Genomic DNA, 23,644 nt, shown 5'->3' with positions numbered 1-23,644 from the left:
TTTTTCTTCTAGATTTCCTTAAGACCCACACTTAATTGTTTGTGCCTGTATTTCTGACCATTCCCTTTTTTTGTTTCAACCTCTGGGCCTCTTTTAAAGCCAGCGTATATTCCTGCTTGTACTCCTACGTGGCATTACAATCTGTTTTCACATATTTCTCCCACACGAGACTATGAGCACCTTGAAAGTAGAGACTGTCTTAATCAACTTTGTAACTCTAGCATCTAAAACTTAGCCTCCTCCATCAACAACTGTTACGTGGGGTGAATGGATGAAGCACTGCCATGTCACTTACCGTTTATTATTGGTTCCGTTTAGGTTACTTCCTAATGACACAATGGAAGGCATCTTTTTGTTTTTTTAACGTTTGTTTATTTTGAGAGAGTGAGTGAGAGTGAGTGGGGGAGGGGCAGAGAGAGAGGGAGAGAATCCCAAGCAGGCTCCTCACTGTCAGCACAGAGCCCAACACAGGGCTCTATCCCATGATCCGTGAGATGATGACCTGAGTGGAAATCAAGAGTCAGGCACCCAACTGAGTGAGCCACCCAGGCACCCTGGGAGGCACCTTAATCTCATTATTAACTTGCTTCCAACTCTCTTTTTTGGTAGGCTATTTCTGAGAAAGTTTCCTAAGCAAAATTAATCCCTTTTTAAAAAAAAAAAAAAAACAACAATTTTTTTTTTTTAACATTTATTCATTTTCGAGAGACAGAGTGTGAGTGGGGGAGGGGTAGAGAGAAAGGGAGACATAGAATCTGAAGCAGGCTCCAGGCTCTGAGCTGTCAGCATAGAGCCTGACACGGGACCCAAACTCCTGGACTGCGAGATCATGACCTGAGCTGAAGTTGGACTCTTAACCAACTGAACCACTCAGGCGTCCCAAAATTAATCCCTTAAATGCTATTTGGGTTTCAGTTAGTTTCAGCTTGGTGGCATTACGTTTTGGGGCATAGCTGACTTCAGGGAGTCTCTACCTGTTAATTCCAAGAACTACAATTGACGCTCGAACAATACAGGGAGTTAGAGGTGCTATCTCTCCCCATCACCCAGTCAAAAATCCATGTAAAACTTCTGACTCCCCCAAAACTTAATAGCCTATTGTCGACCAGAAGCCTTACCAATAACATAAGTCAATTAACACATATTTCATATGTTCGGTGTACTGGATTCTCATAATAAAGTAAGCTAGAGAAAAAAAATGTTACTGAGAAAATCATAAGGAGAAAATACAAATACTGTACTGTAAAAAAAAAATCCACATATAAGTGCACCCGCTTAGTTCCAAACTGTCTCGTTCGAGGGTCAGCTGCACCTGTAAACTCCAGTTCTAAGACACCGGTACTAAGAGGACCTTCCCTGGGACACCGAGGCAGTTATTCATTCAGGAAACATTTACGGTGAACCTATCATCTTCAGGTTGTCATGCTAGCTGCTGAGGCAGAGCTGAGTCATTCGTGGTCCCTGCCCTCAGAAGCTCATGACACCACAGTGAGGGCCAGTGCATTTGGACAGGCTTATGAGGTGAGGGAATAGAAAACATGGCGGTGGCTGGCCTCTGGGTCTGTGGTACTGAGGAGCGGGTAGTCTGGCTTTGGTAGAAAGGGGGCTCCACTCAAAGCTGGGGGGCTGAAGGGGAGAGTAAGCAAATAAGGCCTCCTGTACAATTCAGCAGATGATCTACCGTGGGAATGTGAGCAGGAAGGAGCAAGCGGGATTGTATCTACTTGAGAAGATACCCTTCTTTCCTGCTTTGAGAATTTTCCGCTGCATTTAGTGAACAGATACATAGTGAATTCTATGGGGGAGGGGAGCCGTGTTCTTTTTTCTTTCTTGAATCTCTTTTCCCTTTTGCTCCAGTTCATGGGGAGTGTCCGCTGAGTGTGGATTTCATCGAACAACCCTGAGTCGAGACAGAGTTGATTGTGTTGGGTCTTTTAACCACTTGTGTGTGGCCAGCTATCGTAGCCCCATCTTCTCCGAGATCCCACTGACCTAGAACATACAATAGAAGCTCGAAGAACCTCCACCCCCTCTTCCTCAGAACCTTTAATTCCTTTCAAACCCCAGCTCCAGCCCATCCAGTAATACATTAACTGGCTTAATGCCTGTGTATCTGTTTTCACTTTCTGCCCCCTCTGAGTCATATTCTCTTCTCCTTTATTAGTCAGTGGGGTTGCCCTTGCTGTCTCTCTGCGGATAGCATTTCTCTTCTGAGCAGCCTTAGAATTCTAACATCTACCATGCTGGGTGCTGAGAGAGAAAGCACATGACTTCCTGGAGCTACCAGCCTAATGAAGACAAAGCAGATACTTCCCAGAGGTAAACATCACTATATAAAATAAGTAAAAGGGTGCATTTGCCAATTTGTTAATCCAGCTTAAAATGGTTGGATTCCTGCTGCTTGGGGCCTCCTCTGACTTTATTTTTGGGGCTGGGGGGTCCCCAGAACGTCCCCTGAAGTTAATAATAAACTCCACTGGATTCTTCCAGATTCACTCTGATGAGCCCAGCTTAGTTTCTCTGTTCCCTATTGGTAGAACTTCTAGACCTTCCCACAAACATATAAAGATTTATAATCTAAAACTCAGGGGATGCGAGCCAAGCTATTTGCCCAGTGGGGAAGCTAAAGTTAGGAGGAGAGGAGTAAAGGGTTGAGGGCGGGAAGAGTTTGCTGCTTCAGGAACAGTAAAATAGGTATGGTTATTGTGGGAACTCAGACCTGTGTTGGACGCTTTTATACTTAGTGTCTGGTTTCATGTTGCTTTTAATTTTTGATAGCTGAGGGAGTGGCTTCATCATTTTCAGGGTTAAATACCTGGCTGTACTCCTGAACTCTAGGATACATTTACCTCCAGGCCCATCTGGCTCTGCCTTTACGTCTCAGAAGCGGTAAAAGAAACCTTAATGAAGGGCCTTGTCCTCCAGGTCCGGGTTCCTGCCTTGTGAACTGCCTGGTTCCCAGGCACCGGGGGCCCGGGCCCTTCCCCTCCCCCGTGCTCTACCTTCTCTTCATGACCCGCACGGACTTAAAGTATGGAACCCGCCACCATCCCGAGTGCCTGAGAGATCTCTGCAGGTTGCCTGGCTCACGATTGTCCCGTACCTCCAGCCATCCTGTCCCTCATCTGCACTTTCCCGGTATCAGCTATAGCTCATTCCTCATCTCTGTGGTGCCAATACTGACCATGTCCAACTGAGTCTCTTCCAGGGCACAAAGGGACAATTTTAGGTCTTTCCCCTGGACTACCCATCTGGCCACATTACTACATCAACACTCCAGAGTTCAAGAATGCTATTTGTACCCTTCTTGAGCTATTCCTTGTGTAAAACAGGCCTTTGTGGGCTGGACCCGGAGCCTGCATAACCTTCATCAAGGGGCTGCATATGCCAGCTTCTAAGTCAAGTTTTAAATACATGTTACCTTGTTTAATCCTCACCACCATCCTATAAAATAGGTATTGGTGTTAGTCCCCCTTATACAAAGGAAGTCACTAAAGGGGCGCCTGGGTGGCTCAGTTGGTTGACCGTCCAACTCCGGCTCAGATCATGGTCTCACACTCTTGTGAGTTTGAGCCCCGTGTCGGGCTCTGTGCTGACAGCTCAGAGCCTGGAGCCTGCTTCAGATTCTGTGTCTCCCTCTCTCTCTGCCCCTCCCTCACTCACACTCTGTCTTTCTCTCAAAAATAAAACATTAAATTAAAAAAAAAAAAACTAAACTCGCTAAAGCGTAGAGGAATTACAGAATTTGCCCATGACCGCACAGCTAGAAAGTGGCGGAGCCAGGGTTCAGACCTAGCTCTGACTTGGCAAAACCCAGGTGTGTCTGCGGCTACCACATATTTCGTATTACTAATGTGTAAATTATCTCAACAAACTGTATCTCCAGTTTGTCAATGTCATACTAGCATATACTTAGCAAATGAGAGTGGATCCCTATTTTAATTACCTTAAAAATCAAATATTCAGAATATTTTCTTTTATTGAAAAATCTGTATCTGTGGTATAACTTTTATGGGAAAGAAGGCAGGACTTTGAGCAGGCCATCCAAGAAAAGTCCTGAATAAAGAAATAGGAGGGTGGGGTACTTGGGTGGCTTGGTCAGCTGAGCGTCTGACTCTTGATTTCAGCTCAGGTCATGATCTCAAAGTTCATGAGTTTGAGGCCTGCAGAGGACTCTGCACTGACAGCGTGGAGCCGCTTGGGATTCATTCTCATTCTCTCTCCCTCCCTCCCTCCCTGTCTCAAAAAAAAAAAAAAAATAATAACAACAACAAAAAGAAATAGAGATGTTTGTAGAGATGTTTGTAGATACCAGAACAAGAGTTTATCATTTAATCATGTTTGCCTCAGAAATGTTACAGCTCAAAACAGAGCCACACAGACTCTGAATGATGGAAGCTGACAGAAGACAGAGCCAGTGGAGTGGGGCCATAAAAATGGGAGCACAGATGACCCTATACGGCTCTTTTGCTATTGGCCTGTCTCCATCTATAGTCAGAAACAGGCAGAAGATGTCCCCCCAAAAGAAAAGACCTAAGTTCCCTAGGCTGTACTGGGGGCTATGTAAACACTTCTTGGAGGAGGAAGGCAACTCTGACAGATGTTGCTTATTATGTTGTTGTTTTCAGATGAAGCCCATTTTTGGCATTGGCTAGGATTTCTGCTTTGCCTCTTCTGCCCCCTATTAAGCTCAGCCGACAGGGGGCGCCAGAGGGAGCCAATGAGGCCGGAGGCGGGATTTCCTGCTTGCTTCCGGTCTACTTCCTGCTTCTGTGAGCATCACCATGTCAACGCCTGTTTACTACTGGGCAGGGGCAGTCTCTTGATGTAACTGCACTGAATGCAGTTACAGTAATGGTGGACAAATACCTCAGCCGCCTCAGGAGAGGTTGAGATCTCAGCCTGGGGGCCTCTTCTGAGGTCAGAGACCCCAGCGCCTACTGAGCGGGTGGTGCTCTTCCCATCTCAGAGGTCTGAGTTTTAGCTTGTTGGCACCCTTCTTCCCAAATTTTAAATGAAAAAATTCCCAAATCTTCATTCCTCCAGCCTAGGAGTAGTAGCTACTTTCAGCAATTGCCACTTCCTGATTTAGGGTGGCCTGACACCCCTCCCTGTCCCCTACAGTTCTCTACTTAACTTTATATCTAGTTAAGTTATTTATATTAAATTGGCTCTTGCAAGTATTTGGCTAGGCATGCTGCTTTTGTAGGGTGGGGGGTGTGGGGAGGGAAGGGGACGTTGGGTACAGGAGAGAAACCGTGGCAATGCCAGCAGCTTCAAAGAAGGTGGTTTGCATGCTATATTACCCAAACCAGCCAGGGGGGCTCTCACTGAAGTCCAACCACCCATAGCGTTTCCATTCCTTAGACTGCCAAGACGCTAGACTCAGACATGAGTGAGTGAGGTCTACAGTCTGAAACCCTGTGGGTGTCTCTACAACTCACAGATTATTTATAATGGGATGACAGGCAAAAGGATTTTTTTTTTTTGAGCAGTTTCTATTTGAAGAACAAACTTTTTTTTTTTATATATATAGAACTATTTTTAAAGAAAAAAAGAGGATTTTATGGTTTTACTCTTGTAATGTTCACGGAACAAAAGAGAAGTGATATTTGGATTTCAGGCCAAAATAAGGCAGGGGCCTACCGGTGTTTCTATGGTTCCTTGCTAAAGGGGGTGGGGGTGGGTGGGGAGCTTTCAAGTTCTTGTGCCAGCGTTGACAGGTTTCTATGAATGGTTTTGTGGCAGGAGAGCATGGTTACAAACTGGACTATTCTGGTTGAAATACCTGCTTGCCTTCTCAGATATTGCCAGCATTTTTTTTTTCCTGCCTTGTTCACCTCCTTGAATGCCTAGTGTTTGAGAATATGCTCCTGAATGATATATGTGAGCTAGCTCTCCCATCTGAGAGCAGGAAGCTAGAAGGTGACTGATAGAGCCACCTGCTGCTCTCTACTTTGCAGAGACCGAGGAGGAGCCTGAGACTGTTCCTGGACATCCTGTGAATATCAGAAAATATCCTGTGGAGGCATTAAAAGAAGGGGATATGGTGTTCACATTTGCTTCCATGGATTCCAACCAATCTTCCTTGGAAACAAACACATCTTGACAAGTGATCTTTCCTAAGCAAGGACAAAGGTATTAAAAAGGTGAGAATTTTCTTCATGTTTCGTTTTTTTCTTCCTCTTAGATTCCCATGAAAGTTATGACCAGGCAGGACACAATCTTATGCTTACAAAGAGGACACAACAAGGGAAAACAGTCATTGTTGAGAGGGTTTGTCACATTTTGTTTCTCTCCTTTTAGAGTTTTTTCCCCCCTAGATCATCTGGTTTTCTTTGATGGTACTCAGTACCCCGTACTGTATTATTTAAAAGATGGTTGTGGTTTGGAGGAAGAAGCATTAAGGCTTGTGGACAATAACAAAACAAAATGAACAAACAAAAAAACTGGGGGAAAGGCGAGTGGGGAAGAGTCCCATATTTGCTTCTTAAAGCCTATGTGATATTTGGCAAGTTATTTAGCTTTTATCTTCCTATTTAAAAAAGAGGCCTAATACTACTACAGCTCAGGTATGTTGTGAAGATGACCTGGGGCAATGTAAAAAAAATATTTGTGGCCCTCGTTAAATATTGTATATGCGTAGCTTTGTGTGCCTCTGTGTGTATATGTATTTTAAATTTGGATAGACTGAATTATCTACATGAGTGATTACAATGCATTTGTTGGATCATATCCAATTTTTTGTACTTGTTTAAGAACATTTTTTAAAAAGGGGGCGGCTAGATACCAAATCTAACCAATGAATTGTATGTAGTAAAAGTATCCTAATATGTAAATTGCCAAACAAGACCAAGAAGTGTACTCTTAAAAGGATTGAAATCTTTGGATTTCTAGAACAGACACTGAGAGTCTGAATTTCAGGGATTGTCTCTCTACACTGATTAGAAATTCTAGGCCCCAGATAAGAGCCCCATTTAGGAACAGGGTGGTCAAGGGTGGGGGAAGACTGAGGAATGAAGGGCGGGTGCAGATTTCCTCTTACTAATTAAACCTCAACGTCAACAGGTGCTCAGTTCTGCTTCCCTTTCTTTTTCTCTTGGAGGGGAGGTGGAGCCAGCCCGATCCCAGCACACATGGCCAGTTAGTCCAGTCAGGCTCTAGGCCCCCGCCAACAGGCCAGGTGTAAGAGATTCCTAGGCCGGTCTTTACTGAGGTTATTTGTCTAGTAAAGGAATGTATTTTTGCCATCACTTTGGAGTTGCACTTTTGATGTTCCTGTGAATACGTTCAGGGTTAGTGTGTAATTGAAGGCGTTTTGTTCTGTCCAAGGATTCCATCCTCCTCCTCCGTCCTTGTGCCCAAACTCTACTGGTTTCTCATTCCGTGAGGATGATTTGGCGGAAGAAGATACAGTGGCAGCAGCGTTACCTGTGGGCCCTGGGCTGCTATATGCTGCTGGCCATTGTTGCTCTGAGGCTTTGTCTCAGATTGAAATGTGACTTTGATTCCCTGGATCTGAAGTCCAGAGATTTTCAGAGCCGGCACTGTAGAGACATCTTGTACAAGTCCCTGAAACTGCCAGCAAAGAGATCCATCAACTGTTCTCGGATCATCCAAGGGGACCAGCAGGCAGTGATTGAGGCTGTGCTGGACAACCTGGAGATCAAGAACAAGCGGAAGCCTTTCACAGACACTGACTACCTTAACATGACCAGAGACTGTGAGCACTTTAAGGCTGAAAGGAAGTTCATACGGTTCCCTCTGAGCCAAGAAGAGTTAGACTTCCCTATTGCCTACTCAATGGTGGTCCATGAGAAAATAGAAAACTTTGAAAGATTGCTCCGAGCTGTGTATGCCCCTCAGAACATATACTGCATCCACGTGGATGAGAAATCCCCAGAAACTTTCAAAGAGGCAGTCAAGGCAATTATTTCATGCTTCCCAAATGTCTTCATGGCCACTAAGTTGGTTCGGGTAGTTTACGCCTCCTGGTCCAGGGTGCAGGCTGACCTGAACTGTATGGAAGACTTGCTCCAGAGCCCAGTGCCATGGAAATACTTACTAAATACATGTGGGACAGACTTTCCTATAAAGACCAATGCCGAGATGGTCCTGGCCCTCAAGATGTTGAATGGGAAGAACAGTATGGAGTCAGAAATACCTACTGAGTACAAAAAGACTCGCTGGAAATATCACTATGAGACAAAAGACACCTTGTACGTAACCAACAAGATGAAGGATCCTCCCCCTGATAACATACCTATGTTCACAGGGAATGCCTATATTGTAGCTTCCCGAGACTTTGTCCGACATGTCTTAGAGAACCCCAAGTCCCGACAACTGATTGAATGGGTAAAAGACACCTATAGCCCCGATGAGCATCTATGGGCCACGCTTCAGCGTGCACCATGGATGCCTGGCTCTATTCCCTACCACTCCAAGTTTCACGTCTCAGATATGGCAGCCATTGCCAGGCTGGTCAAGTGGCAGGGCCATGAGGGAAACATCAGTATGGGGGCACCTTATGCACCTTGCTCTGGAATCCACCAGCGGTCTATCTGTATTTACGGGACTGGAGACCTGCATTGGATTCTTCAAAACCATCACCTCTTGGCCAACAAGTTTGACCCAAAGGTGGATGACAATGTTCTTCAGTGTTTAGAAGAGTACTTACGTCATAAGGCCATCTATGGGACTGAGCTCTGAGATAAACTATAAGAGGATTGCTACCTGTGGGGCAAGAGCATGTGGATACATACTTCAGATGGGCTGGGACAATGTGGGGTGGGAGACCAGGGCTCTGCAATCTGTGGCATCCCCAAGTTAGGGGGCTGCTATCGGAGTGTGGGTAAGTAGATCTGCCTTGCAACTTGCTGTCCTGGGTGAACCCTCCTGGTGAGCATTCACCCACCCGACTCCTAAGAGCTCTCCCACTGACTTTGTCACAGAGTCAAAATAGGAAGCCGTTATTTGGGAGAGTAAGGGAGGGAAGTGTGGCAGGGGACCCTGGATTTCAGTTGAGTGCTTGCTGTCTGCTTTTCTACTCTATGCTAGTTCTAATAAATTCTAGGCTTGGTAGTGGGGGCGGGGTGGGACTTTAATGAAAAGAGGGCCTTTTGTACTATTAACTTAAAAATAAATAGCTCTTTATTCAAAGCCCTACCTCTACTTTCGTCTAATAAGCCAGAAAAAAAAAAGATACAAGTGTGAGACTTTTTCTCATAACTATTTGTGACATTTAAAATCCCTGGTGGCTGGCAAGAGAATCTCCATTATTCCAAAGTTGATCATGGCCGAGTGTGTAAATAGCAGATTCAAAAGAATGTACAGGAACAGAGTGGATTCTTTGATTATTCAAAGCCCTCCTCATTTTGTTTACATTGCCAGATTCATGGCTTCTCTGTAAGGGAAAAAGGGCGATCTGACCAGTGTGGTCACTCATATACTTACGGGACAATTACAGCACTAATTTTGCCAGCTTCACAGCCAAAGCTTAATGTTCCATAGCAAAGACAGCGTTTTAGGTAAGGCCCTCATATAATTTCTTGGCCAAACTGGAACACATTTTAGTGGAAGGCAAATGGCTATTAGTCATAATCTTCTGTGATGGGAAAGGGATATTATATAAAAAGATAGGCATGTCTTATACACTGAGCAACTGGTCTTCTGTGTACAATATGCTCTGGAAAAGGGATTTAGACACCAACTGGTGTAATGTGAATGATCCGATTAATGCGTGATGTCACTACTGTGTTTCTTCTTGGTTATGATTCGCTTAATCAAGTTTTCTCTCACAGTCAACCTTCCCTGCAACCCATGTACTCTGACACAGTTATCATTGTGTCTAACACAGTGAATTTTCTATTGGTAAGTTGTTATTTCTTGTAAGGGCCTACTCCTCTGGTGATGGGCACTGCCACCCCTCCTTACCTGCACTGTGATACCGAGTCCTCCTCAACCTTGCTCTCAGCCCCACCACAGAGGTGACTGATGAATAGTTATGTGCTCGGCAGATGAGCCCTGCGACGTCTGTTCCCAGCAGTGGTGACCATGGACCTCTCCACCTGCTACCCTTTGGGACTGTCCTTGTTCCTCCTCTGAGGGGGCTGGAAGGGGGGACCTGCTGCTGTGGGAAGTGGGCAGAAAATCTCCCATGTGTGCATGGGTTCTGAGAAAAGAACTCAGGTCTTTGGCCTCATAGTCAACTTCCTCTGTAAGTTTTCATGTGAAATAAATTGAAAAAGTTTAATATAAATTAAAAAGATAAAAGTGTGAACTTGTCATTTTGGGGGAAATAAGTTGTTGGACTTTTCCAAGCCCTGAAATTTTCTCTAGAAATATATTTAGGTGAATAGGAAGTGCTCTTTATTTAATAACATGCGGTCTTCATATCAGAAGGGTCAAAATTTGCCCTCATTTATTGAGTGTATTTTAGAAATCATATGATTAAACCAACATATCTGTGGGTTTTTTCCTTCCTTCTGAGTCATATCTGTTTCTTTAACCTTTCTTGGGACAAGAAAAATCATAAGTGAGTTGTGCAACAATGTTTGTATTACCTCTCAAGGTTTGAATGTTTCCTCTTTTTGATTTGGTAAGCATTGTTTAATCACTATACTTTTATTGCATGCTCTGCCTATTGTAATCTTTGCTCTTGATTGAGGGAAAATTTAAGAAAGGAAGAAAAGGCAGTTGGTAACATTGTTTGGGAATAGCTGACCTGATTTGTTCAGGGGAGATCAAGTATTTGCATTAAAAATGAAAAGGACAATTGAATGCATTACCTTCAGTAAGTACCTTCATTAAACTGAAGATCAGTTCTTCTTTCTTCCATTTAGTCAGTCATTTATTACAAAGATAGTTAAGATGTGGTTCCCATCTCTTTGAAGCTTGAGTGTGTGACAGGGACTGACATAACTCCTATGTTCGTTCTGCAAATAGTAACTAAACTCTTACTATTTACTAGGCATTGTTCTTGACACCGGGGATATAGCAGTCAACAAGACAGAAATCCTCATGCTCCTGTTGTTACATACTAGCAGGAAACCGACAGCAGACAGATAAGTAATACATATGTGTATCGGAAGGAGATGGTGCTAGAGAGAAATTAAAGGAAGTGATAGAGACTGTAGGAGAGCGGGGTGGAGAGGGAGAGTGCTTAACATTGGTAAATACTGTGGTCAGGGAGGCCCTTAATGAAAAAGTGACATTTGAGTCCAGATCTGAAGAAGATGAAGGGATGATCCATGAGGATAAATGGGGGAAGAGCATTCTAGGCCAAGAGGAAAGAGTTGCAAGGCCTTGAAGCAGAAGCTCATCTTCCATGTTTGAGGAGCAGCAAGGAGGCTAGTGTCAATGGAGCAGAGGAAAGGTGGAGACAAAGAAGAGGTAACAGTACAAGGGAGAAGGGGTATGCTGTGAATGCCCTTGTAACCCGTCACACGGAAATTGTCTTTGCGTGAAATAGGTAGGACGTGGAAGGTTTTGAGCAGAGGACTGACTTGATCCGGTCAATGTTTCAATGCTGCACCAAGACCAGACTGGTTGGGAGGGAGGGGAAGCAGGAAGGCCAGTTAGGAGGTTCTGGCAATAATCCTGGCACTAGCAATAGTGGCTTAGGCCAGGGTTACAGAAGTAGAAATGGTGAGAGTGGTCCGATTCTAGAAATGCTTTTGCGGTTCTGTTTGAGGACCCGCTGACAGACTGAGTTTGTTTAGGAGAGAAATGGTGGAGTCAAGAATGTCTCTGAGGGTTTTGTCCTGGTGAGGAGTCAGAAGGATAGAGTTTCCATTAACCAAGACAGGAAACCTGTGAAAGAGTGGGTTTTTAGGGGCAGATCCGGAGTTTGATGTTGCACATAGAAAATTGGAGATGCCTGTTAGACATCTAGGTAGAAACGCTGGGAGACAGATGTGTCAGGAGCCTGAGTTCGGGAGAGAGGTCTGGGCTGGAGACATTTCGTTGGTGTTCCTCCACTTACGCAGTGTGTACATGATGCTGCATATGAGCCCCAGAGGAGAAAACATGGATGGACACTAAGCCCCTGGATGAACTCTGGGGATCTCCAAAATGAGAGGCCAGAGATGTAAAGAGGAACCATATAAGAAAGTTGGAAAGGAGCAGCTAGTAGTGTGGTCGAGGGCAACATGGGTGCTCGGTATTCTGGAAGCCTGAAGGAGAAAGTGATCTGGGAAAGAGGGAGTTGATGATTAAGCCTAAAAATGGCGGAAAATCACGGAAGACAGCGATGAAGAAGTGGCTACCGGGCTGAACAATGTGGAGGTGACCTGGATGAGAAGATCTGTGTTTGTGGAGTGTGGAGGTGAGAACATGACTGGAGTGGTTCAAAGAGGGTATTAGAACAAATCGGCATTCAGCGCATATAATCATTTGAGTTTTGCTCTAGCCCAAGAGAAGGGGAAAAAACTACAGCAACCGAAGGTTGAGAAGGTTGTCTTAGACAGTAGAAAAGTGATAGTAGGTCTGTAGGTTGATGGGAAAAATCTAGTCGAGAGAAAAGGTGTGGGAATGAGATGGGAGACCTGCCAGAGTGGCATTCTTAGGAAGAGAGGGGGTAATTCTGTAGGGCACAGGAGGCAAAGCCTGTCTTTGATGGAACACCCACAGTAACAGGAGTGAAGGGCAGTGAAGGGGCTCAGATGCACGTGGACAGTTCCATGAAGCAGTGGGAGCTTGTGGAGTTCGGTTTCTCTCTTCTTTCATTAACATTGCACCTGAGGTATAATACACACACAGGAAAGTATGTGTTACTGGGATCCAGGTCAGGAAACAGAACATTACCAGCAATCCAGAATGCCCCTCTATCCCTTTCCAGTTACTACCGAAGCTACTGTAAAGAAAACTATGGTCCTAACACCATAGGTGATTTTGCCTGATTTTTACCTTTCTTGTAAGTACTATATTCTCTTTTGCTTATGACTCCTTCAACTCGCTATTATGAGTTTTATCTGTGTTGCTGTGTAATACTCCACTATATAACTATACCATAGTTTATCCATTCTCTTGTTGATGAATATTTGGGTTGTTTCCAGCATTTCTCTGAGTTATGCTCCTGTGAACCTTCTGGAACCTGTTTTATAGAAAGCACATATACGTTGGGTACACATCTAGGGGAGAAACTCGAGCAGCCATGAGCCAGGTGTGAGAGCTTCATCTGCTTCCTTGTGACTTTGGGCATACCTTGTTTTATTGAGTTTCACTGAATTGTGCTTCTCTTTTTCACACCTGGAAGGTTTGTGGCAATCCTATGTTGAGGGAGTCTTTGGGTGCCATTTTTCCAATAGGATTTGTTCACTGTGTCCTTGTCATGTTTTGGTAATTCTTGAGGTGCTTCAAACTTTTTCATTATTATTGTATTTGTTATGGTGATGACTGGTTTCTTGAGATGGAATCGACTGGTGAAGATGCTGTGAAGATTGTTGAAATGACAACAAAGTGTTGAATACATAAATTTAGTTGACAAAGCAGCAGCCAGAGGATTGACTCCTTTTGGAAGAAGTTTTCTGGGTAAAATGCTATCCAACAGCATCACAGGCTACAGAGAAATTGTGAAAGGAAGAGTGAATGTTGTGGCCAACTTCATTGTTGTCTTATTTTAAGAAACTGCCACAGACATCCTAGCAACCACCACCCTGGTCACGCAGCAGCCATCAAGACCCTCCGCCAGCCAAAACATGACAACCTGCTGAAAGCCCAGATGATGGTTAGCATTTATTCTTAACCATAAAGTATTTTCAAATTAAGTTCTGTATTCTTTTTTTTTTTTTTAAGGCGTAATGCTATTGCACACACCATAGACCACAGTGTAGCATAATTGTAACTTTTATATGCACTGGACGGCCAAAAAATTAATTTGACCTGTTTTTTTGTGATAGCTGTTTCATTGCAGTGGTCTGGAGCCCGAGCCACAAAATGTCTGAGGAATGCCTGTATTTCTACTGTCATTTTAACCGTTCTGGTGAGTGGTAGTGGTACCAGGTTGTACAGTTTTAATTTGCATGTGTCGTAGCTTTTCATATGTTTATTAGTCATTTAGATGTCTTGGAAGTTCTCTTATTACCCTTATTTAGTTCAGTGAAATATCGAGCAAGATGACTTTATCAGATGAGGATGGAGGAGATTTTGGAGGTGTTTGGAAAGAGGAAAAGGTATAATTGTTTCAAATTGGAAACTGGAAAAGAAGCCAGACCAAGGGGAAAAAACTGCCAGGCAGCATTAAGGTTCCAGTGACATTAAGGAGGGTGAGTCTAAAAAGAAATCAGCTATTCATCCACATTCAGCTGCTAGAGGACAGGCATATAGAGTAGGATTTACTCGGGTGTGTGATCTACCCAAGCAAGTATGAGAGGGGGCAAAGGAGCTTATGTTATGTGCGAGAGAGTGATCATAATGATGACCATGGAACTGAATCTGAGTAAGGTGGAAGGGGAGGGGGGAATCCTGGAATAGGTAAAAGGGGCATAGTGGAGTGTCAAGTTCTTGATGTGTTGGGATTGCTTTGAAGTGAGGGATTTGTTCTATTTCAAGGAGTCTATTAAAGGTTTACAGAAACGGTAACATTTGAACTCTCTTAAATCTTTAATTATAAATTTCCCCTTCCTCCTTTTTGGTCTTTTTGGCAATTTGTTGAACAAGGTAGGTCTTTTCCCTCTACATTTTCCCTCACAATGTGGATTCTGCTTATAGGATCCTATCAGTTCTTTCATTTAACATATTTCTCTCCCCAATATTTCTTATAAACTGGTATTTGGATCTGGGGGAGCCTGATCCAGTTTTGAAATTTTGCCAAGAAAATGTCATGGTTGGTATTTTGTTATTTCCTCTTGTATCCCAGCAGGAGGTACATAACATCGTTTTGTGTGTGTGTGTGTGTGTGTGTGTGTGTGTGTTTTAAAATGATGGGACTGAACTGTAGGGTTTGGACGTTGTCAGCATGATTATAAATTCCCCATAACCTTTCGACCTAATCGTTTTAGCAGTCATTGATGATCGTTGATATTATTTTATAATGAATTGTAAAATGGAAACCTCTTAATTCTACAAATCCTTCACATTTTTATAAAGTACAGATTTTTCATAACTCTATTATTCCAGTGAGGTACAGTTATTTCCCATTATCAGCTTTTAGAACACTGAACAGTTTAGCTAGCAACAAATTTACATACATAGGGAAGGTGTTGGTATCATTTTGAACCTGTGGTTTAAAAACATACTTTATATGCTGTGATGCACTTCAATTATTTTGATGCTTGAAATGCTCCATTTTTGGCTAGTGTATTATTTTCCTGTGGCTACTGTACCAAATTGTCACAAATTTGGTGGCTGTAAATAACAGAAATTTTATTGTTACACAGTCCTGGAGGCCAGAAACCCAAAATCAGTTTCACTGGGTTAAAATCCAGGTGTTGGCAAGGCTGTGATCCTTGTGAAGGCTGTAGGGGTGAATGTGGTCCTTGCCTCTTCTACCTTCTGGTACCTGCCAGCCATCCTTGGCTTGTAGCCACATTACTCCAACCTCAACCTCTGTGGTCATATGGCTTTCTCTTCTGTGTCTCAAATCTTCTTATGCATCCCTCTCATAAAAGAGATGTATGACTGCATTTAGGACACACCCTGACTATCCCATGTTCTCTCCATTTCAAAATCCTTAGTCACATTTGCAAAATTTTTGCAGTATAAGGAAACACATCTTTCAAAGATTAGGACCTGATATCATTGGTGGCCATTATGCAGCCTGCTAAAGCTAGTGAGAGCCCTTTAAAGTTAGGCTTTAAAATCCCCAAAGCTCTGTGTCTTTTTGATTTGACTCCAGGAATTTCTGATAACTGCCTTATTTTCTGAAACAAGAAGCCTTTCCGAGTTCTCTATATTTCTCATCCCTTACCTTTAATTAGCCATTCTCCAAGGAGGTGGGTTTTGTTGTTGTTGTTTTAAAAGTGTGAATGGTATTTATAAACTACAATTTGGGCATTAGGAATGCTCTTTGCTAGTGAGTTGTCCACTGAATCAAAGGATCCAGGAATCAAGCAGGGCTTGGGGAATAGGAAGAATGACTCTTCTCAATAATACATCTAATAACCCCACTCACAGAATTTTGGCTTCTGTACTTGAAACTTTGGGATCTGCTGGTTGAGTCCCAAGGGAGGAATGTGTCCATTAGGAAACCAACAGTGCTCTCCATGAACTGGAAAGTGTGACTTGCACTTGGGCATTTAGGGTGCTTGTGCCACTGAACCAAGGGGAAAAGTAGGGGGTTACTGTATTGACTGGGGTGCTTGGTCTCAATTGTCAAGGGAAATATGGCTGTTGCTAAGCAATGGAGGGCACTCTCTGGAGTGCTTCCGTAGTGCTTCCACGTTCAGCTGTTCAAAGTTAATAGAAGGCTACAGTAACTCACCGAAGGAAGAATCAGTAAGGACTTAGATACTTCAGGAATGAAGGGTAGGATCTCCTCACTAGGTAAAAAACCCCAGCCAGCTAAGATGCTGACTGAGGGCAACAAGAAAATGATCTGGGCTGTGAAAACAAGGTGAGAGATAGCCATATGATTTATAACAATGAGGACAATGCCAGCTGTTGCTTTCCTACGTATTTTCACTTGTTAATCACCTTCCCTCTCTCTTCTGTTAAATATAAAAGCTTTGGTGGTGACTGATTTATAATTGAGACTCAAGATGATAAAATATCCTCCAGGGGGATTGTCTCAACTAAAATTCTCATCATCCAGATGTTCATAGTGACTGGTGGGATGTTTTGTCTTTCTTTGGGGGGAGAGATTAAGTGTACTTTGTACAAGAAAAGTTTGTTGTGTATAAATCTCAAAAGAGGCAAGAGGATGGGTGTACAGGCAGAGTAGTTAAAGGAGGGTGCTGGATATTGTCTGTTCCTTCAGCTCTCTCTCTATTTATGCTTTGAGAGAGAGAGAGAGAAAGAACACAAGCAGGGGAGGGGCAGAGAGAGAGGGAGATACAGAATCTGAAGTAGTCTCCAGGCTCTGAGCTGTCAGCACAGGGCCTGATGCAGGGTTCGGGCTCACGAACCACGAGATCATGACCTGAGCCAAAGTTGGAAGCTTAACCAACTGAGCCACCTGGGTACCCCTCCTCCAGTTCCATATTAACTCTTCTATATTTTTTCCTCTTCACTGTTGTGGCAGGAGATCCACAAGCTACATTTCCCTAGACTCTGCAGCTGGATTTCTGTAAGTCTGACCTGTGAGAGGCACTACTGGGATACTGGGGGGAAGAACCCATCTTCCAGTGGTGTCACAAGCAACGGTACTGGCTGCGGTACTCCAGCTGCAGAAGCTGGAGTGCACCAGCACAGTGGCAGCTGTGGCTGATGAGAGTAGGCTCTTGGCTGCTTGGTTCCACAGTAGCAGCCTCAGCGATAGTGACTGTGGGTCTTAGGATTTTCCTTTTTGCTTCTTCCAGCCATAGGAATAGTAGCTGTTTCCTTAGTATTCTTTAGATACACTCATTCCTCCTTTGCTCCTCCAGCCCTTTGAAGACCTTTGTAACAAACTCCCTATATTACATTTCTTGTGTTTGAAACACTTTCTAAAAAAAATTTAAAAAAGAACTTGTTTTTGAGAGAGGGAATGTGCATGAATGGGGGACGGTCAGACAGAGAGGAAGACAGAGGCTCCGTGGTGACAGCAGAGAGCCCTACATGGGGCTCAGATTCACAAACTGTAAGATCATGACCTGAGCCATAGTTGGACGCTTAACCGACTAAGCCACTCAGGTGCCCCTAAATTTTTTCTAAAGTTTATTTTTATTTGAGAGAGATACAGAGAACAAGTGGGGGAGGGGCAGAGAGAGGGAGGGAGACATAAGAGCCGAAGCAGGCTCCATGCTATCACCGAAGAGCCCCACACAGGGCTTGAATTCCCAAACCATGAGATCATGACCTGAGCTGAAATCAAGAGTTGGACGCTCAACTGACTGAGCCACCCACACACCCTGTTTGAAATACTTAATGTGGTTTCTGTTTCACTGATGAGACACTGACTGATACACTTCCTCTACGACAGGTATTATCAGGGCCCCCAAGACAAGCTGAAGACATAGTTCTTTTCCTCAGGGGTCCTACAGCTTGTCAAGACAAGAAGATAATTCAGTACTAAGTAGGGTGGTACAGGAATTCAGAGACGTGGGAAATGGAAAGATGAGGAAAAGCTTCTCAGATGTGGTGGGGCTCAACTAGAACAGACAGCTCTAGGGAGAAGACACACAGGTTTTCTCCTAAACATTATTTTTTTAAAGGCTAAAAAAACCCAAAAACCTGTTGGCAAAATATACCTAACATTAAGTTGACCATCTCAGCCATTGTAAAGTGTACAATTCATTATGCTTCATGTTGTTTTGCAACCAATCTCCCAGAACTTTTTTCGTCTTGCAAAAAAAACTCTGTACCCGTTAAACAACTAAATCCTCCCAACCCCAACCCCTGGCAGCCACCATTCTGTCTAAGTTTGACTGTTGTAGGTCCCTCATGTAAGTGGGACCATAGGGTATTGGTGCTTATCTTTCACTTAGCATAATATCCTCAAGTTTCATCCATGTTGTAGCATGTGTGAGACTTTTTTAAAGGCTGAATGATACTGCATTGTATGTGTATGTAACATTTTGTTTACCCATTTGTTCATCAATAGACACTTGTGTTGCCTCAACCTTTTGACTCTTACGAATAATGCTGTTGTGAACACTGGTGTACAAATATTTCTTTCGGTCTCTGCTTTCATTTAGTTTTGGTATATACCCAGAAGTAGGAAGGCTGGATCATAGAGTAATTCTAGTTGAAAATTTTTGAGGGACTGCCATGTTTTCCATAGTAGCTGTACCATTTTATAGTCAGTTGTACACAAGGGCTGCAATTTCTCTACATCCTTACCAACACTTGTATTTTGTTAGTTTTGTTTTGATAGTAGCCATCGTAATGGGTGTGAGGTGGTCCTCAACACTTAAGGTTTTGTTTTGAGCTACATGGTTTTTAAGAAGTCAGTGGAATTTGTTATCTGTTTCTGTGGTAATAAGGTGTTTTTTACCCTATTTAAAGAATGTCTTTTGCTGTTTTTCGGCAGTTAGATTATGGAGTGCATCATTATCCTGTTTGGAGTTTATCAAACTTCTTCACTCTGTCAGTTTAGGGCTTTCCTCAAATCTGAAAAAAATTGGCCATTATTTGTTCATTTTTCTATGTGACAAAAAGAAAATGCTGTATTCTGGATAGATTTTATTGCTAGGTCTTCAATTTCACTGAACTTTTCTTTTGCAGTGTCTAATCTGTTAATTTATCCAATATTTCACTGCATATATAGTTATTTTTTATTTCTATCCCACTTTGGTTATTTAAAAATATTTTAAATTTTTTTCATGTTTTTAATACTTGTACAAAATTAGCTGTCTCAACATCCTTGTCTGCTGGCTTTCATCACTGCCCTGTCTGGGTCTTTTCCTATAGACTACTCTTTCTTTTAGTTATGGGTCACATTTTTCTGCTTAACATGTCTAGTAATTCTTTAATTAGATAGGTGCAGGACATTATGACTGTTACATCATTGAGGAACTGGATTTTGTTTACTTAGCAGTGTCAGGCTTTGTTTTAGCAATTATTTGTGGATCAGTTTGATCCCTTTGAATCTTGTATTTAAAGCATCTTTGCTAGGGTGGGTCTAAGCTAAAGTGGCCTTCACTCCAGGGGATGTATTTTTTTTAATATATTTTTTTAAGTTTTATTTATTTATTTTGAGAGACACAGAGACAGTGTGAGTGGGGGAGGGGCAGAGAGAGAGGAGAGAGAGAATCTCAAGTAGGCTCAGCACTGTCAGCTAAGAGCCTGATGCGGGGCTCGAACTCATGAAACCACAAGATCATGACCTGAGCTGAAACTGAGTTGGACGCTTAACCAGCTGAGCCACCCAGGCGCCCCCTACTCCAGGGATATTTTATGGTCACTACAAAAGGCATGATCCCCCTCTACTTAATACCCTGGGTGATTACTGAGGACTCTTCACTCTGGCTCTTCTCCCTCTGTGAGCTCTGGGAATTGCTGTTTGCAACTAACCTCGTAACCTAAGTCACTTCTTGCTTGATCCTGTAGAGTGTCATTCTACCTATATGCAGCCAAGTACTCAGTGAAGACACAGTGAAGACACTGTATTGATTCCTTTCTGGAATTCTGCTTACTTCCAATTACCTCACTGTCCCTAAACTCTGATCTCTACTTTCCATCACCACACAGTTACACATGTATTTTCTCGTGATAAGAACTTTTATGATTTTTCTCTTAGCAACTTTCAAATATGTAATACATATATGGTCACCATCTGGGACATTACATCCCTAGGACTTAATTATAACTGGAAGTTTGTACCTTTTGACCATCTTCAACCATTTTGTCCACCCAACTCTACTCCCTGCCCCTGGCAAACACTGATCTAGTCTCTGTATCAATTTTTTTTTTTTTAAGATTCCACGTAAAAGTGAGATCGTACAGAATGTGCTTTCTTTTTCACTTAGTATAACTCTCAAGATGTATCTATCTATCTTGTCACAAATGGCAGAATTTCCTTCTTTTTTATGCCTGAGTAATATTCCATTGTGTATGTATTTATATATATCACATTGTCTTCATCTAATGACAGACACAGGTCATTTCAATGTCTCAGTTATTATAAATAATGCTGCAAGAACATAGGCATGCAGATATCTTTTCAAGATAGTGACTTTGTTTCCTTTGGAGAAATAGCCAGAAGTGGAATTGCTGGATGGTATGGTAGTTCTATTTTTAATGTTTTGAGGAATTTTCATATGGTTTTCCATAGTGGCTGTACCAATTTATATGATCACCAATGGTGCACACGAGTTCTCCACATCCTAACACTTAATTCCTGTCTTGCTGATACCAGCCATTCTAACAGGTTTGAGGTATGGTATCTCATTGTGGTTTTGATTTGCATTTCCCTGATATTAGTGATATTGAGCTCCTTTTCATGTACCTGCTAGCATTTGTATGTCTTCTTTGGAAAAATATCTATTTGAAATCCTTATTTTTTAATTAGACTGCTTTCTATTGAGTTGTAGGAGTTGGTAATATATTTTGAGTGTTAACATCTTATCAGATATATGATTTGCAAATATTTTCTCCCATTCAGTAGGTTGCCTTTTCATTTCATTGATGGTTTCCTTTGCTGTGCAGGTTTTTTTGGTTGGTACAGGGCTACTTGTTTGTTTTTGCTTTTGTTGCCTTTGAAGTTAGATCCAAAAAAAATCATGAAGACTGATGCCAAGGAGCTTACCACCTGTGTTCTTCTAGGAGTTTCATGGTTTCAGGTCTTACATTCAAGTCTTTAATCCATTTTGAGCCTTTTTTTTTTTTTTTTTTTTTAAGATTTAAGTATTTCCTACACCCAACGTGGGACCTGAATTCATAACCCTGAGATCAAGAGTTGCACACTGTACCAACTGAGCCAGCCAGGCACCCCTGAGCTCATTTTCGTGTATGGTAGAAGATAGTGGTTGAGTTTCACTCTTTTGCTGAAGCTGTTCAGTTTTCTCAACACGAGTTATTAAAGAGACTGTCTCTTCCCCATGGGTATATTCTTGGCTCTTTGGTCATGAATTAGTTGGGACATATATGCGTGGGTTTATTTCTGGGCTCTCTGTTCCATTGATCCATGTGTCTCTTCCTATGCCAATACCATACTGTTTTGATTATTATAGCTTTGTTAATATCATTTGAAGTCAGGGAACATAATGCCTCTAGCTCTTCTTTCTCAAGATTGTTTTGGCTATTTGGGTGTTTGGTGGCACTTCATCTTGGAAAATTGAATGTATAAAAATCACAGGGAGAAAAACATAGAGCATGTGTGTCCACTCCCTTAACTTAGACAAAGGTTTGGTACTTACCCATGCACTTTACACTTCTAAAAGTGTAAAGAATAATCTCCAATCTCTGCCTAGGGGCAAAGGAACCAATTTTGAAGCCAATTTCTCCTGGAACAGAACTTTAAGCGTTCACATAGTCTTTCTGCACAGTGCTCTTGAGCTAATCCTACTAAATTCTTTGCTGCATGTTGACACATTCCTACACCTATTATAAAGTGAAATGCCTTGCCCTAAACCCCGCGGAAAGTCTATCTACCTATGTACTAGGAAAATAAGGTTCTAGTATTACCACAGCATTAAAAAAAAAACAAAACAAAACTGGATGAGTTTTCACCAAATTAGAGGGCATTTTCAGAATGGATTGACAAAGTCTTTAAAATCTACTGGAGGGTCCTGAAAGTCTCCAGAAAAAAATGGCAATCATTGTATTAAGCAACTGAAACTGAGTTATGAGACAGCTATGTGGGTCCCATATGCCATGATAGTAAGATAATGTGGACAGAGAAAACCATAGTAAAAAAACAAGCCCTAAATATATTTTAGGACAAATGCCACACATTACAGGCATTAAGATAAAAACCCAAGAACTCTTTTAAGAAATTTCCTAACATATATTCAAATAGTGAGGTGAGTATCATGAATCCCATTTACCTACTACTAAACTTAATTTTGTTAGGGTCTCTCCTCTTCTCCCAGCCCCTGATCACTTCCCTCCTTAGTTTTTGCAGTGCCAGGCATCATAGAGTTTCATTCGAAAGTATTTTAGTAGCAGCCATGGATTATGATTTACTGCGTTCTCACTTGGACAGCTCCATGTATTGTGCTCTTACATGTGTAGTCGTAAGGACTTAAAGCAATGCTATGAAGGACCGCTTGTATTTTCATTTAGTTTTACAGCTTTGGGGCTTTATACTCCCCCTTCAGGCTTTTTGGTCTTGGAGAAGTGGACCCCTATCTGGATCTTGACTTTCTGGTGCACTGGATGAGGATAGGTTTATTGGTTGAAGTTTCCATCACCTTTGAAGTCTCTGATCTGTGAACCTCATCACGGGACCAAGGGTGGGCATCTTGGCCAGCAGGTCAAGAGATGTCCATGTATTTGTTAATACCCTGAACTCCCAGCTCCATTGACTTTTTTTCAGTGAAATTTCCCTGGTCTGGGGCTCTGTCATTCCCACAATTAATCTTCTAGGCTAAATTTTAACTCCTGCCAGGATACTTGTCTATCTTCCCTGCATTATTTCGGCTTTGTTTCATATGTCTCCCCCCACCCAAAGCCCATTAAAGGTGCTGTATTTCCGTGCTCTGGGAATGCAAGCTGGTGTAGCCACTCTGGAAAACAGTGTGGAGGTTCCTCAAAAAACTAAAAATAGAACTACCCTACCACCCAGCAATTGCACTACTAGGTATTTATCCAAGGGATACAGGTGTGCTGTTTCGAAGGGACACACGCACCCCCATGTTTATAGCAGCACTAGCAACAATAGCTAAAATATGGAAAGAACCCAAATGTCCATCGGTGGATGAGTGGATAAAGAAGATGTGGTGTATATATATATATACAATGGAGTATTACTTGGGAATCACAAAGAACGAAATCTTGCCATTTCCAACTACTGGAGGGTATATGGAACTGGAGGGTATTGGAGGGTATTATGCTAAGTGAAATTAGAGAAAGACAAAAATCATATGACTTCACTCATATGAGGACTTTAATATAAAAACAGGGA

General features: G+C 42.5%; 1 protein-coding gene and 1 long non-coding RNA gene across 2 annotated transcripts; one reads left to right on the top strand and one right to left on the bottom strand.

The window, feature by feature from the left end:
* The first annotated feature begins 2,183 nt into the window (after window positions 1–2,183).
* GCNT3 (glucosaminyl (N-acetyl) transferase 3, mucin type) lies at window positions 2,184–8,767 on the top strand. The gene is made up of 3 exons (XM_030318062.1): window positions 2,184–2,319; window positions 5,964–6,149; window positions 7,333–8,767. Exon 3 carries the CDS (start codon window positions 7,393–7,395, stop codon window positions 8,707–8,709), a length of 1,317 nt encoding a protein of 438 aa, XP_030173922.1. The 5' UTR covers window positions 2,184–2,319; window positions 5,964–6,149; window positions 7,333–7,392; the 3' UTR covers window positions 8,710–8,767.
* On the bottom strand, window positions 8,726–13,749 carry LOC115515860. Its single transcript, XR_003969428.1, has 2 exons — window positions 13,204–13,749; window positions 8,726–12,737 (listed from the first exon to the last, which is right to left on the bottom strand). It is a non-coding gene; the product is annotated as an uncharacterized LOC115515860 (long non-coding RNA).
* Between the last annotated feature and the right edge of the window lie 9,895 nt (window positions 13,750–23,644).

The sequence above is a fragment of the Lynx canadensis genome, chromosome B3, assembly GCF_007474595.2.
Source record: "Lynx canadensis isolate LIC74 chromosome B3, mLynCan4.pri.v2, whole genome shotgun sequence".
Lineage (NCBI taxonomy): Eukaryota > Metazoa > Chordata > Mammalia > Carnivora > Felidae > Lynx > Lynx canadensis.
This window is presented reverse-complemented; position numbering and strand designations above follow the sequence as displayed.